Source organism: Otolemur garnettii, unplaced genomic scaffold, assembly GCF_000181295.1.
Source record: "Otolemur garnettii isolate 467f Iridium unplaced genomic scaffold, OtoGar3 scaffold00128, whole genome shotgun sequence".
Classification (NCBI taxonomy): domain Eukaryota; kingdom Metazoa; phylum Chordata; class Mammalia; order Primates; family Galagidae; genus Otolemur; species Otolemur garnettii.
In genome coordinates this window covers 4,329,102-4,345,549 of record NW_003852523.1, presented here as the reverse complement: position 1 = coordinate 4,345,549, position 16,448 = coordinate 4,329,102, and the positions used below count along the sequence as shown (strand labels likewise).

At 54.2% G+C, this 16,448-nt stretch overlaps 1 protein-coding gene across 2 annotated transcripts in view; it reads right to left on the bottom strand.

Moving 5' to 3' along the window:
- Nucleotides 1-5,760: 5,760 nt before the first annotated feature.
- Nucleotides 5,761-16,448, bottom strand: part of FAM207A (family with sequence similarity 207 member A) — a 43,811-nt gene continuing 33,123 nt past the window's right edge. The window contains exons 4-6 of one of the 2 annotated variants that reach the window (XM_003798093.3): nucleotides 14,143-14,290; nucleotides 8,688-8,756; nucleotides 5,761-6,065 (exon numbers count right to left, since the gene is read on the bottom strand). In XM_003798093.3, coding sequence (XP_003798141.1) covers nucleotides 5,942-6,065; nucleotides 8,688-8,756; nucleotides 14,143-14,290 — 341 coding nt within the window. In that variant the 3' untranslated portion in view covers nucleotides 5,761-5,941. The remainder of the gene's footprint in view (nucleotides 6,066-8,687; nucleotides 8,757-14,142; nucleotides 14,291-16,448) is intronic. The other variant, XM_023518144.1, reaches the window with a different exon arrangement.

Here is a 16,448-nt window from a genome sequence, read left to right as displayed (position 1 = left end):
TGAGGTGCCAGCAGCAGACTAAAAAAGGTATGTTTCAAGTCCAACATGGTATATCACGTCTGGGAGGGGGCTATGGAACTTAAGAGGGTGTACAGGTTGGGCATGGTCTGGTGTATGTCTGTTACCTGTTTGTTGACCTCCCATCATAGGTCCTGCACCGGGTGATATTGGGTGATAATCTTTAGTGAGGGGCTTTTTGACAGGTAACAAGGGGGTGTTCCAAGATGACTGGCATGGGACCAAAATTCCTGCCTCTAGGTGGCAACTGATGTGTCTCAGAATTCCCCTTCATGCCTCTGGTGTCATGGGTACTGCTTTACCCGTACAGGCTCAGCTCCAGGTTTGAGTTCTACCACAACCAGGGGTGGATGTCTCGCCAACCCCACTCCTCCCGTTTCTGACCCTGCAAATGGGTAAGAGTGCAGCCAATCGGAAATGTCTGAGTGTGTCTGTGGAAGCCGCTGGTGGACCCTATATTCATCCTCCAGGTGTACTGTCAAAACTTGGATGGGACACCCCTGCTCATCTGTGACTTGGGGACCTTCTTGCCTGAAGGAAATCTGAGGCCCGATCTTACTTAATAGATCCCTGTCTAGTAATGGGCATGGGCAGTCTGGGATGACCATAAACGCATGGGATACCCGGCCTGCACCTAGGTCCACAGTTCTTCGGTTAGTCCATGAGTATTCATCCCAGTGGTCCCCTGCACCTAGAATTTTCTGGTTGCTAATTTGCCTTATCTTTGACTAGGATCGAATGTTGAGTGCCTGTGTCAACTAGGAAGTCTATTGGAATCCCTTCCACTTTGAGGGTTACCCTGGGTTCGGGGAGGGGATCCAAACCCCGACCCCTCTAATCACTGAGCTCATCCAGCTCCAAGATGTGGGCTTTATTGTAGGAAGAGTTGCCATTGTGTCGCTTTTGGGGGCACTCTCTGGCCCAGTGTCCAGTCTCTACAATAAGCACATTGGTCTTTCTGTAATCTTGGGTAGTCTCCCTGGAATGGCTCCTTGCCTTCACCAGCGGCAAGTCTCCGCAATTTTTGTTCCCGTACTTCAGAGGCGTCTGCCATAGAGACAAGCAAGATCTTGGCGAGGTCTCGTGTCTGCTTGTTGCTTACTCAGGTCTGCTTTTCCTCTGGGGTTTCTCTGTTGTTGTATGCCCTCTCAGCTACTGCAAGTAAGTCTTGCAAGGATTTGTCAGCTAACCTGTCTATTCTCTGAAGTTTCCTTTTAATATCAGGAGCTGACTGATTGACAAAGGCCATAATGACAGCAGTCTTACTCTCCTTGGCCTCTGGATCCATGGGCATGTAAGTACGGAAAGCCTCCATGATCCTTTCTAGGAAGGCTGCGGAAGATTCAGTCTTTTCCTGTTGGACATTCCCTACTTTAGCCAAATTAGTCAGCTTTCAAGCCACCTCTCAGAGACCACCCATTCGAGTCTGGTGGTAGACCCGGAGACTCTCCTTACCTTCAGCAGTGTTAAAGTCCCAGTCTGGGTGAGTCAGTGGGAATGCGGCATCTATTAATGCGTGGTTCGTAGTGGGATTACCATCCTAATCCAGAACGGACTTCCCTGGATTCTCTCTCTCTTCTCAGTAGTGAATAACACCTGTAACAGTTGCTGACAGTCATCCCAAGTGGGCTGATGAGCGAAAAGAATAGAATCTAACAAATCAATGAGAACTGTAGGTTTTTCTGAGAATTTAGGGGTTTGCATTTTCCAATTATACAGATCATTAGTGGCGAAAGGCCAGTAGTGAAGGGGCTGGGCCCCATCTTCATCAGCGGGTCCTACGGCCTAGAAGGGCAGAGCAGTAGAATCGGTGGCTGCCTGTTTGGCTGCTGGCCTCAGTTGTTTACAGCGGGCCCGCTGCCTAGTGTAGGGTGGGCTGCCTGCCAATCCACCTGCTGCTTCCGCCTCCCTCAGAGGGGGCTGCCCCACCAGTGGTTATTTCACAGGGGATTGATAAGGAGGGGGGAAGAGGGTCTCCTGGTCTGTGCCGCCCTGCAAAATGGGGCAAAGCGGCACAGTGGACTTGGGAGGTTCTTTTGCGGAAGGTTTCTCACGGACTGCAAGAACTGCGGTCAGATCCTCCTGCCAAGGTGGTAGGATTACCTTTAACCAGGCGGGGGGTCTTCCACCAAATCCTGCCAAGTAGTTATATAGGGAGCTTGGTCAGGGTGACCAGGGTACATGGTCGGTACACGATGTCTTTAACCTAAAGAATAATCGGGAGGTGAAAAGTCCCTCCTGCAGGCCAGCCTATGCCAAAGGTCGGCCACTCCTTCCTGCAAAATATTTCTAGCCTGCTTCTTTTGACTGAGAGGCCCAGGTTTTGGGCCCTGTCCTTAAAATTCTGGAAACGGTCAAGGATTAGTGACAAAGGGTTCATTTGCGTTTGTCCCATCTCGTCCATCAAAACCGTCCAAAACAAAACAAACAACACACACAGCGAGCACAATGAAACAAATACCAGGCCTCTAGGGGACCGGAGGTAAAACTGAAAGTGGGATGACAGCCGTTTTGCAGGAGCGACTCACAACACCCGCTCAGAAAAACCAAAGGGATCGATTCCACCTGATCCCTGTCAGAAGGGACTGAGGATTCCACGTCCCAATCCCTGTCAGAGAGGGCAGGAACATCTTCTATGTCCCCTGGCTGGTGGTCCGCCAGTGCGTCCACCTAGACCTCTTCCCAGCACTACTGAACTCAGGCCCGTACCCAGAACACAAAGACAAACTGAAACATGAAACGCAGATACATATAACCTTTAACACTTACTGGCCCTTAGGATCAGTGTGTGTGTGTGGGGGGGGGTGTCTTGGGAATCCCGGACGAGCCCCCAAATGTTATGCCCAGATCAGAGTTCCCAAAGACCACTCAGGAGCCGATTTCCGATGCAAAAGCAAAAGGGCCTTTACTCAAGCTTGAGCCCAGACCCTCAGATCCCAGCGCAGCAGGACAGTGCTGAGGGCTCCCAAGTCTCTGCACACAGGGGTTTTTATTTGCTCTGATCACAGCGGGAGTGGGGGGGCTCCAACCGACAGTTCTTCTGATTGGTTGTCTTGCTTACAGGCAAGACCTGTTCACTTTCCTGTTTGCAGCTGATTGGTTCTCACTAGGGGTGGTTTTTTTCAGCAAGCAGCTGATTAGTTGGCTCTAACTAAGGACGGTTATTTTCAGTAAGTGTTTGCAGTTTTTACCATTACTGGCCTGTTCTCTCAACACCAAGTCAGCTGCCCAGTGACACCTGTCTGCATACTGTCCCAGAAATGCCAGCAAAGAAGGGAACAAAGAGCCCTGCTCTCAGGGGGTAGGAGGAAGGAAAAGCAGAAGCAGGGACACACAGGACAAGTGGCATGGCAGGAGCAGAAATGCAGGCGGCCAGGGAACAAGGGAGGGCACCAGATTGGGGGGATGGCAGAGGGGCAGGGACAGGGGCAGGTCACAGGGGCCCTTTGGTTTGCAGTGCACCATCAGACCCTGAGACCAAAGCTTTAGAGGCCTGAAAGGGGGTGAAAATAGGAAGGACAACCCCCCTCCACCTTCTCCTGTCCCCATGTCCTCCTCCTCAGCCCCTCCTGGTCAGCAGTATCCCCCTCACCAGCTCCTTGCTGTGTGGGCATCGCTGCCTCCCCCACATCACACGTCTTTTCTTCCCACTCTGCTGGGCTAATGGTGCCTAGCACTTATGGAGTAGAAGGGTAAGGGGGTGGGATTATAAAAATCCTGGTGCCCAGAGTCACCTCTGAGACCATATTCTCCAAAGTCTTAAAACTTTAGGGTGTCACTGTATTCAGAAATGGAGCCTTTGCAGACATGATCAGTTAAAATGAGGTCACACTAGAACAGTATGGGCCTGACCCCTGCGACTGGTACCCTCCTCAGAGGCCACATGGTGGCAGGGCAGAGATGGGCACAGCACAACCACAATGAAGGACACTAAGAGTCTCCAGCAGCCGAACATGGCAAGAGACCCTCCCTACAGTCCCCAACACCCTGACCTCAACTCCTGCCTCTGGGCCACAAGAGAATAAAGCTGCTGTTTAAGCCCCAGTTTGTGGTAATCTGTTACTCTGGCCCTGGACAACTCACCATTCAGCAACCGAGTCTGGCCAGGACGAGTGAGCCTGGCCCAGACTTTTGGGAAATAGCCCTGGCTGCCCAGGTATCAGGACAGCAACAGCTGACCAAGAGGTGCAGACCCAGGGCAATGCTGGGGTGTGGCCTGAACAGTGGCCAAGAGCAGAGAAAGAACACAGAGCTACCTGCCAAGTGTGTCTGAGCACACGCAGGGACAGATGTCCTGGGGGGCAGGTCCCACAGAAGGGATTCTCCCTCTAGGTGGCATCTGTTGGGAGCCTCCCACCCTGTAGCCAGATACGCTGGGCCCTCCCACTGGTCTCTTCCCACTGAATCCCAGTTCCCCACCCAAGTGCCATCCCTAAAGGCTGGCACCAGGGTACCTCCAGGCCCCAGGAGACCTTTATCTGCTGTTTACCCTTTAAATCAGAAAAAGGAACCCAGGGCACAAGGGTTTTAAAAGTATGAAAACCACAGAACTAAAGAACTTCTTTATCGAGGAATTCACACTCATTCTGCAACAGTTAGGAAATGCACACACAAAATCAGGAAAATGTCCTGCAGTCATCCGCAGAGCATGACTGCCTCTGGGCTCTGTCAATGCCCGCAATTTGTTTCTGGGAAAAATGGGCCAATCCCTCTGCGCAGCAGCCAACATGGAGCAGTGATCAGCCATGCCCAAGCTGGCCAAATGGCACTAAACTCGTGGGATGGGCTCTTTTGAAGCTGGATGCACTGTTGGTCCATGCAGCAGCCCCTCACTGGGCTTCAACCGCACCTTGCCCTTGGTCCCCTAAAGAACGCTGGGGTAACATCCCCACATCTGAGGCTCTCACGCCACTTTCTTGGGATAGTTTGCATCATTTCTGTGGATGGCACACCTGCTGCCTCCACCTTCGCTAATCTAAGTCTCTGCTTAACTATTTCCTCTGCCAAGGCCCTTGCAGCTCTGCACCACACATTATGCAGCTCTCTGGTCACCATGGCTGGGCCATCCTCCCAGGTAGGGAGGCCCCAGAGGCCCCCACAGCCCTAGGGATGCCTAGGGAAAGAGCTGGAGGGCCCTGGCTGGGCCTCAGGCATGGAGACACACTAACCCTCACATCCCACACCCTGAAAGTGAAGGTTTGCCGATCAGCACTCCTGTAGTCTGACAACTAGCCCCAAGCCCCAGTGCTTCCAACAACCCACATGAAGCTATCTGCTTCTGGGTCAGTGAGGCTCCAGCAGCCTGTGGAAGGACCCCTGTTTTACATGAGGGTGAGGCCTAGGCTCCCAAGAGGCCAGGAGATGCGTGGAACTAGGGGCAAGACCTGGCAAAGAGTGGGGTGGACCACAGGGGCAGGAATGGACGAGCTCCATCTGTACCTGGTGGGTAGGGGAGCCTGAAGGGACAGCCCTGGCAGGATGATAGCCCCTCTGGGCGACTGCAGAGACTCATGCTGAAAGCAATAACAGTGAATGGCAGAGGGGCTCAGCACAGCAGGCCTGGCCTGCCTCCTAGTCAAGAGCCTGCACAGTAACACATTTCTTTACCAAACAACGCTGGGATGCTGTGCTGCCTCAGTGTCAGAGGAGAGGCTTGCCTGGTCTGCCTGGTCCAGGTGTCACACATGCAGCCCCATGGACCCTGGGGGCGGTACATCCCAGTCTCAGCAACAGGGGCACAGATGAAGCTCATGGAGCACTTTATTGGTCCTCACCCATTCCTTGCCCATCCCAACATGCCAAAAAGGCCTGGGGCTGTCTGCTCTGGCCAAGGCCTCAGTCCTTGAGAGGCCGGCTGTTCTCCCGGCTCCTCTGCCTATGGGTGCGTCTTGAGGAGTTATGGCACACCCGTCAGCCTGTTCGTTCAGAGCTCACTGCCGCCTTCCAGCTGCATCTGGCGGGCCAGCTGCTTCCCAATGGACAGCAAGGGGCTGGCTCTATAGGCTGGACTGGCCAGCAGCTCCCGAAACCGGGTCCTTTCTTCTTCACTGAAAAAATGGAGACCAGAAGTCAGCAGATGGGGACACAGGGGTCCTCAGTCCCCTGAGTGGGGGAGCCAAGGGCGCACATTCAGCACCCCCAGGACTTAACATGGCCCAGCCACCCCACACCTAGGTAACTCACTTTAGGACAGCTGGGACAACAGAGTGGACTACAGAGGCCTGGTGTTACCATGGGACTGAGCGCCAGGGCCTCGGAAACTTCCAGCAGGAGGGGAGTGCCTACTGCCTCTGTCTCTTGGCAGAGGCAGGCCCTGGTGCCCCTGTGCCCACTCATAGAGTTTACCATCAGGGTCCTGCCCACCCAGGGGACAGACAGGGGCTGCTGCTCAGGCAGGAGGCTGAGGAAGAGACAGTAGCTCATATGCCCGCAGGTGCCAGCCTTGTGTAAGAGATGCCTCCCCACACCGTGTGACCGAGACAGATGCATAGGGAGTGGAGGGTGGTGGCCAAGGTATGTGGGCAGGGGCAGCAGACAGTCCAGCTCTGGCCATCCCACTTGGCCCCTGCTCTAAACCTGACAGGGTCAGGCACCTCCTAGAGGCCAGTGCCTGCCCTGCCACCTCTACAGCCCAGCTTGGCCACGTGCACCCCAGCAAGCTGCCCTATGGATGGCAAAGGTGACTAAGTGTAAGCTCTTGGACAGGCCTATGCCAGCCCCTCCAGGAGGCTAAGCCACCTCTGCCTATGTGCCTCATATACGCAACCCAGAACCAGTCCAACCCCCTGAGCCCTGGTATTCTCAGATATGAATGGGGACACCCCACCCCCCTAGAGGACTAAGCTGGGTACTCAAGCTCAAAAGCCATGTGGGACCTGAGCCCTGAGGGCAGCTGCTCAGTAAGAAGAACAACACAGGAGGACTAGAAGTGTACAGCCAGCTGAGCCCTGTGCTCGGGTACAAGGCTGCCAGGCTCTTCTGGTCACTGAGTGACATCTCCTGCCACTGACACCCTAGCCCTGACATGAGAACTGGGGCTTCTCCTTATAAGGTCAGCAGTGAGATGGTCAGTTGCAGCCTGGATGCGCCTATCCGTGAGCCCACGGCTCTCGCAGGGTGGGCTAGCCAGGGAGAGAAGGGTATCCACGAGTGATGTTATGTAGAGTCTGTGCACACACAGGATATGGGGGGTGGGGTGCATTCTGGCCCCAGGCAGCCATGTCACCCCGTGCTGGGCCAGGCCCCAGTGTCACCCTGAACCACTAGAAAGAGAGGCTTGTAGGCAGAGACCTATCACCTGTGAGCACAGACCCTCCCTTAGTCTAATGACATTGAGTGGTGGTTGGTCTGCTTGCTCTCAGGGAGTGGACACAGGCCACGGGCCACCAGCCACTAGGAACTCTAAGGCACATGCCCAACATGCGACCCCTTGAGTATGACCAGGTGGCAGGGGGACACTCCTTCCCCCTGGGGGCTCAGAACCAAAGGGGCCAGTCACTGGGACACGCACAGGCTCCTGGCCCCACGCACAGCATGGACAGCTGCTTCCTTTTCTCCAAAACTAGTTAGGACCAAGAAACCAAACTCAGTCTCTGAGCTGCATCCAAACAGCAACAGCAGAGACAAGGATGATGCTGCCAGCCCAAACCAGAGAGGTGGGGCTACTGGACAGCTGAGGGCCCCCGGGACCGGTCTGCAGTACCCAGCAGAGGGAGGGGCAGGGTTGAGCCAGGATGGGGCCCTCGCTGTCTGCATAGGCCACCTTCCAACCCACTGGTTCAGGAAGGGCCAGTAGCAGCGACAAGGAACAGGCACAAAATCCATCAGCAGACCCAGCCCCACAGAGGCCAGGACTGGAGAGCTGCCAGAGCCATTGTGCCTATGAACAGCTCAGCACCCTAGCCTGGGCAACACAGTGAGGCCTCGTCTCTAAAAATAAAAAGTAAAACCCTAAGAAGACAATAAAAGTTTAGGGTTAAAAAGTACCTAGAGTTAAAGTATGAAGACAGACCACAGAGGTCTGACAAACACCTCATCAGTACCCCGACAAGAAGCAAAGTAACGATGCAGAGCCAACAGTAGAGTCCCAAAACAAGTCATCACTAAAAACCACTGATTCATAAATTAAAAGGGCACAACTGGTCTCAGTAACAATTGACATAGAATGTTCTATCTGAAAAATTACCTCAGCAAAGTCACTTCAAAAACAAAGAAAAAAAATCATTTCAGCAGTGAACTAAAACAATCCTATAGACAATCCCTGCAGAGTCCGGGCCCCTCAGATTCCGCAAACCAAGCACAGTGGAGACTGGAGCAAGTCTACAGAGGCCAAGACTGTGTGGTCTCTAAACTCTGCATCCAAGAGGACAATCAGATACTACTGTGCACAAACAACAGGGGCTAATGGGGCTGAGATGCAGCCAGCGGAGGGGTGGCGAGCCCAGGGCAATGGCCTGTCCGTCCTCATCATCCTGGCTCAGGAGGCTGATGGCACCTCAGTTCTGGTGCAGGGGAGGGCAGTGCAACTCCCCTCAGAAGCTTCCTGAGGAGAAGCTGGCCCCCAGTCTTGATTGCAGGATACCGCAGACTTCTAAGTGGGGTATACTAGGGTCCAAGATCAGAAACAGGGAAGCAGCTGTGGGGGGCCCTCAGGGAGGGCTGGTACTCACAGGAGTTGGCGTCTCTGGGCTGCACTCATCCGGCTGAGTTCGGCGGGCCTGGGCTTGCTTCCTGCCCTGCTGTGAACACAGAGAAGCCGCATCACCTCAGCCCCACGGCCTCCCTGGAAAACCCTCCCCAGGGCAGACCTGGCTCCCTAGTTCCCAGAGCACCTACTACGGGGCCTGAGGTGACTGGATCATCACACCACCACAAGTTCACACTGCACTCTGGCTGTGGAGGCTCAAAAGTCAACTGACCACAGACCCAGGCTGAGAGTAATGGGATCCAGGGACCTGCCTTATGTCCTTTGAGGTCCCAAGTGATATGCAATGAATGACAGATGTTTCAGGACACAAACCAGAGGAAGGAGCAGGCCACACAGACAGCCTGGCCACACACACTACCCCTCACCCCCCACCAACGCGTGCCCACCTAGCCCCTAGTGTCTCTTTAAACACAGGAAATGAGGTGTGTAGGACGTGCACTGTTTCAGTGTGGGCTGCTGCCCTGCCCCTCCACATCTGACCACAGGGCAGGCACAGGCCCCTCAGGTCCACCCTCTATGGAGGACACCAGCCCCATGTGGAAGTGCCCTTGTCAGGGTGGCCTGCTGCCTGCCACCTGCTGGGACGTCACCTGGTGACAGGTTCCTAGGTGCCCCTGTCCACTCACTTCTTCCCACTGTGACCTTCCACACCACCGAACTGGGCCTCCATTGAGGGGAGGTGGGCCAGAGAGTGCTGGGCAGCTTGGCACAGGCTGCATTTGTCTCTGACTCAGCCCCACAGCCCCTATCTTGTTGGATCATCTCTCTTTAGGGGACCTGTGATCTCTGGCAGCCTGTGTGGCCCCCCACAGTCAGCGTGGCCACGGCAGCCCACCAACCTGGCTGAATGTTCAGAAGGGACGAGTGACTCAGGGCCTTGGCAGTAAGAGAAGAGCCTCCAGGGCTACACCAGCTTCCTCCCACAGGGCTGCCACCCACATGTGTGTGTGTGGGGTGGGGGGCAGGATGCAGAGAAGGAGGGAAGGGCAGAAGGCCTGCTCAGTCCTCAGGCCACACTAAATTTAGCCTCTAGACCAGAAGACCTGATCTTTTATTCATGATTCTTGTAAAAGAGGAATGAGAGATATTTTATGTCTACTCAAAATAGTGCCCAAGCTCCCATGTTCTTTTCACCCTCGCTCCTGGGCTGATTTGGAAGAGGACCACCAGTCCCAACTCCCAGCCCTCACCCCCACCACAGCTGTCTGCGATCCTAGTGATTCCCCCAGGCACCTCTTCTGGGCCAGCCTCAGCCTGGATGCCACAGCTCTGTTCCTTTCGCCAATTGGCCTCGGTACCCACCCTTGAGCAGCCCAGTATCCCCCACCCTGCAGAAGGTTCCACAAAGGACCTCCAGCAGGCCCCAGTGCTGCCTGAATCCCCAATGGGCCTGGGCAGCCTTCTCACCTGGGAAACTTCAGACCTCAGACATTCAGCCCATCTCCAAAGAGGTAACCAGCAGGAAGGCCAGACTGATGCCTCCCAGGGGAGCGTCCCCTTTCCACAGGTTTCTCAAGAGCTAAAGATGCTGTAGGTAAAGTGTTCGGCTGTGGTCACTGGACAAGTGGACCCCAGAGAGTCAGCACCCTCCATGACATGTCTTCCGCGGGTCCAGCAGTGGGAAGCCACAGAAAAGGCTTCCCTGAATCCAGGCCTCGGCCTGCCCTGGGCACGGCTGTCACCAGCCCCTGTGGCATTCCGTCCGAGCAGCAGCCGTGATGTCACCCCTTTCTCCCCACCTCAGGAAGCCCCTGAGGGCCTGCTCCGCACACCCACTGCTTGGCTCCCCTAAGGATGGATCAACTAGCCCAAACCAGACACCACCTGCTCTAGGTGGAAACGGCATGAGGCAGTGAACAGCAGGCCTGGGCCTCAGGGGTAGGGGGGGTGCCTACCGTCAAGCCCTCACACCCCTAATGCTCCAAGGGACTCTGAACTCATAACCCTGGGACTTGACCCCAGCTGGTGGCCTGGTGCCCTCAGACATGCTCTGGGCTGAAGAACAGAAGCTCTAAGCAGACCTGCCCAAAGACCCGCAGCCCAACCAGCCAATCTGGTGACCTGGCGCCATCACATGCAAGTGCTGGAGAAGCCACATCCCATGAGGCCTCAGTGTCCCTGAGGGTAAAATGTCACTGGACACTGCATGATCCTGGCAACAAAGGGGAAGATCACAGGTGCCCTAGTAACACCTGCTACAGACTTGAGGGAAGTGTCCACCTCACATCCTGCACACTCAGGAGCCACTGGGCGTGGGAGACCCAAAGGCAGAGACCTACGGAAAGAACCTCACAGGCCTCACAGTGACTTCCGACACCACATCCTGCCTCCATCTGGGAGGGTGGCAGCAGGAGAGAGGCTAGCCCAGCCTAGGGTGCAGCTGAAGCCCACAGGAGGTGGCCTCATGATGGTACACAGGTCAGTGCCCACATGTACAGCTTTCTGCTGTCAGCTCGGGGGCTCTGGAGGCAATAGCCCCCCAGGAGTACTTGGCCCAGGTCTTAATACCCTCTCCAAGATTCCCTGGAGAACAGGCTGATTCTAGGACTGGACAGGAAAGTCCCAAGATGAGCCATGAGCACCTGCTGGTGTCAGGCAGTGGGAAAGCGCTAAAAAACCAACTGCCATCAACAGGGTGTGTCAGAGGAACCTAGGAGCCAACTGGCCAATGTTGGAACAATTCCAGCAATAAAATAAAGTATAATAATACTGGATTACAGCCCAGAGAGTAAAATAAACATCCACGAGTCCACACAGACATGAACAAGTGACTGATAAATAACGGAGAAGAGATAGAGCTCCTTCTACAGAATCCCAAATAATGTCTGAAGATCCTGTGTATGGGGCGGGGGCGCGAGGGAGCATAGGCCCCAACCTGAGTGTGGGCCAAGCACAGCAACTTCCTTCCAAGAGGACGGTGTGGAAAGGGGAGAGAGTCTCCCTCCAGGGATAACCTGGCCGATGCCAGCCCCGACCCAGGACAGCATCTCAGAGACAAGCTGTGTCTACGTGTGTGCCCTGAGACCAGGTGGTGACAAAGGCAGGTCCCCTTGGCTCTTCCTCCCATATCCCACACCCCGTAACCCGCACCAACCCCTTGAGGAAAGCATCAGACAGGTCCTCACTGAGGGGTACCCAACAAAATGCCTGACAGTCCTCTTCAAAACTGCCCAGGTCATCAAAGACAAGGGATGTCTGAAAAAGTCATGGCCAGGCAGGGTCTGAGGAGACATAACAATTAAATGCTACTAGAGTCCTGGGACAGGACATTGGGGGATCTAAAGCATGGGCTTTAGTTAATTATTATTTTAAGCAAATTATTAGGTATCAATATTGGTTCCTTAACTGAGAAAAATTTACAGCATTAACTAAGATGTTATTAATAAGGGAATTTGGTATGAAGTATATAGGAACTTCCTATCATTTCTCTGTTAAGTCTAAACTGTTTAAAAATAAACTTTGAGGGCAGGCACAATGGCTCACACCCACAATCTCTGTACTTTGGGAAGCCAAGGAGGTTCACTTGAGACTAGGAGCTGGAGACGAACCTGGACATCCCAAGACCCTGGTCTCCACAAAAAAAGTTAGAAAAATTAGCCAGGCGTGGTGGCTGCTCAGGAGGCTGAGCGAGCAGAACCACTACAGCACCAGAGCTGGAGGCTGCAGCAAGGTGAGATCAGACCACTGCACTCTAACCTGGGCAACAGAGCAGGACACTGTCAAAAAAATTAAAAATAAAACTAAATTAAAATTAAATAAAGCTTATTCAGAGGCTCCCATAGTGCACGCTGCTTGAGACACAGTTGAGGACAGACAGGGCCCAACAGGAGGTTCTGGGGCTGAGAGCAGGTGGGAGCCTTCTCCCATGGAGACCTGGGCGCAGCCTGGCACATGCAGCTCAGCCCAGCCGCCCGATCAGCTGCAGCACATTCCTCTCAAGCCTGGCGGACTGTGGTGTTTATGCAGCTCTCTCCTTTTTGGAAGCTCCAAGCACATTTTTCAGATGAGAAAACTAAAAACAGGGAGAGGACCCTTGACCAGGGTCACATTTTTGTTTAAGAACCAGGAATGAAATCTGCATCATTGGCTGTGTCCAGTCATCAAGTCTTGACTCTGCTGGCTGCCCCTCATCTGGACCTAGCATTCTGGATGCTTCCCTCTCAGGAGGCAGCCTGGGACTGCTGGGTTCTGCAGCATGTCACCCACCACCCCAGTCCTGACACTGCACACAGCCTCTGCTTCCTCCCCAGATGGAAATTCAATAGGAGAAAGAAAATTATTTTTTAAAAAACAAAATTAGATACGACACAAATAAATGATGAAGGTCTAGCAACTGGGACAGAATAGAAAGACCCTGGCTTTCCCACCTGTCCCCTAAAGATGAGGCAGAAGCCCAGACTCCACACCCTGGTGTCTAGCACATCTCCTGGCACCCACGCCTGGCCAACAGTCCCCTCCACAGCCAGCCTGCCTTTGGAGTGCACATCTCCAGGCACAAAGAGCCTGAACACACACCTCTGGGAGATAGCCGGCAGGCAGCAGCTTATCATGGACACGTACTCCTCTGAAAGAGACAAAGATGGCAGCCACTATCATCCTAGCTGAGCCAGTCCAGAGCCCACAGGCCATGGAGAGTGGCGAGGCCAGAACAGCATCGTCAAGACACATAGAACCTGCAACTGGCAAAAATTTTGGCCAGTTCTGTGGCAGCAGGTCTAGGAGGACACCTGGGAGGTGGGCTTACGCATAGGGGATGTGGGGTCACACGGTCAGGCCAGCAGACGTGACCACTCACACACTTGAGGCACAGAACCGCATCCCTGCTCTCAGTAAGGGACACAAGAGAGGCCCCACTTCTTCCCTGCAGATGCTGGAAAAGCACAGCCAGACCCCTGGCCGGGCCAAGCCTGCATCCTGCCCTCGGAGGATAGCTGCACTCATGCTGGCCTGGTCCTGCCCCACAAGCCCTGGGTACAGGGGACGGCTTGTCTCACAGGCACTTCCCCTATAGGAGGGACAGTGACCACAACAAGGGAGCACTTTTGAAAGGGAACCAGGGGAGTGTGGTGTTGGGCAGTAGGTCTGGAAGGTCGCCTGAGAATGGAAGGCTGGGGTCACCACCTGCAAGAGGAGGGAGAGCCTAGTGGTGATGTGGGAGGACAGCAACTGCAAAGGCCTCAACTGGGCACTCTGTTGCTACAGGGACATTGCAGGGCAGAGGCTGTAGTGGGGACATGGGGGCAGGGGGCAGGGGGCAGTGGAGTGTCAGCAGTTGCCGATCTTCTCCTGAAATGTCCCCAGACAAAGCTCACCCCAAGGATGGTGCCTAGAGCATCTCAGGCCTCCATGGGGTGGGTAGCTGGCAGCCCATCGCCCATTCCATCCCCCAGTGGGAGGAGCAGCACTTGGACACTAACCAGTTGACCTGGCGCTGGTTGCCGGCCTCCAGCCCCAGGAGCTCGGGCAGGGCGTCCCTCAGGGGCTGCAGGTCCCCCACCACAGCTGTCGCCCTCCGCCTCTGCATCTCTCTGCGCTGCCGCTCGGCCAGCTTTATGGCTTCAATTTCTGCGGGAGGAGGAGGAGCAGCAGGTCAGAGAGGAGCAGAAGAGGAATTGCAAGCACAGGAGCAAAACCCAGCAGAGGCCAGGACTATGCAAGCCGTGAAGGTAGCCCTGCCACTCCTGTTTCTGCTGTCACCTATATTCCCCCCCGGAGCCCTTGGGGTGAGCTGGCTCCAAGTTATTTTTTCCTTAATCACAGAGATCAGCTTTTTAATTACAGGCCTGATTATGAGACAGAAGCTGCAGGCACTGAGGATCTCTTCTTTCTGCAAAAGGACACTGCCAAAAGTGGCCTGAGCGTGGGGTGGGGGATGAAGAGCAGGCAAAGGGAACGGAAGTGGCCCGTGACGTGGAGAGAACCAGTCACTGGTTGGACAGCTGGACGCTCCTCTGTACCCGTGTAGTCAAGACAAGAACCAAACACCTCCTTCAAGCAGCAGGAGGGAGGATGTGGGTTCCAGGCCCTATAACACCAGTACCAGAGCAAGAATGCCAAACCCAGGGCACACAGGCCTGGCAAGGTGGAGCTAGGCAGCGCTGGGCTGGGCTGGGCAGGGCTGGGCCCTTGCTTCCCAGGGAAGACTGCTCCACAAGTGTTCTAAGGTGGGCAACGTCCCCTATCCCCCATCAGGCCAGGTGACCAAAGAGGAAGGTCTGAGATGCCCACCCTAACCAATCCAAAGTTGGGGACCACCTGGCCCTGGGTCCCTCACCCCAAATTGCTGACAGGGTCCAGGGGCAGGCAGCTAGCACAGCTGTGTGCCAGCTCAGCTGTGTGCCAGCTCTCAAGAGTCTTGGGCAGAGGTGTTCAAACTATGGCCCGCAGGCTGCCTAGAACATTTATCAGGCCCACCGGGTGTTTTTGCCGCCGCTGCCTGTCCTGCTTAGCAGCTGACTCATCCCGGGGCCCGCAGTCCGTTGCTCCAACAGTCTGAGGGACAGTGAACTGGCCCCCTGGTCTTGGAGATGATTAGGGTTTACAAGGTGCTTCGCCAGAGCCTTTCCCACACCGCCTGGAGTAGGGCAAACAATTTACTCAGCACTTTGTCACCAAGGTCACCACAGGGATCAGAGGATTAGACAGAATTCACAACCATTCAAAGCACAAACTGAAACCACCAAGAGGAGCAAGTTCCTGGGCAAAAAACCTACTAGGAACCTACAGTGAATCCCACGTTTCACGGCAACACGAGATACAGTGATGAGGTGGGGGGGGCAGGTGGCAGGGACAGGGTGGTAGGGCAGGTGCTCATCACCTCAGTGCTGGTGCCCCGGCCCCTGGAGAACACACCCCAGCTACTGCACAGCTGCGAGGACAGGAGAGCGCCATTCTCCCCAATTAATTCATAAAATGCTGCTTTAACCAAAATCTCAAAAGGATTTTTCACCAAACCTATAAAGCTAGTTCTAAAGCTTATTTTTGAGAAAAAAAAAACTAAATGCATAAAAATAGTAAAAACATTTTTAAAAAATAAACAGGAACAATGCCCAGGTGCGATGGCTCACAATCCCAGCATTGTGGACAAGGCAGACGGATTACCTGAGCTCAGGAGTTTGAAACCAGCCTGAACAAGAGCAAGAGCCCATCTCTAAAAATAGCTGGGAGCCCTGGTGAGTGCCTGTAGTTCTAGCTACTAGGAAGAGTCATCACTTGACGCCTACTGGTGCAAGAGGATCACTTGAGCCCAAGAGATGATGTTGCTGTGAGCTGTGATGACATCATGGCACTCCAGCAAGGCTGAAGAGCAGATAAAAAAAAGAAAAAGCAACAAGAAAGGGGGACTACTGATACCACATGAAAGCAACTCATAAAACGACAGAAATGCAGACCGCAGAGGTGCAGGCAGATGCTCAGGGACACAGTGGACGTGACAAGCTGCCCCTGACAAGTCAGTCATCCTCTGGGGGGAAATGCCGGCTTCCTCTCTCACAATGTTCCTAAAAACCAATTATGTGGAAATTAAATACCACAATAAATAAAGAGGACTCAAAGCCCAAAATATGCAATACAGGAGGAGCCACCCAGTTCCACTAGAAAACCAGGGAAAGAAAACTACAACCCTAAGATGCTGTGCTTCACCTGCCACATAGGCAACTTTAAAAACATTTGATAATGTGAATGTTAGAGCCTGGGGAGCCGCCAGACAATGTGAACCAGCCAG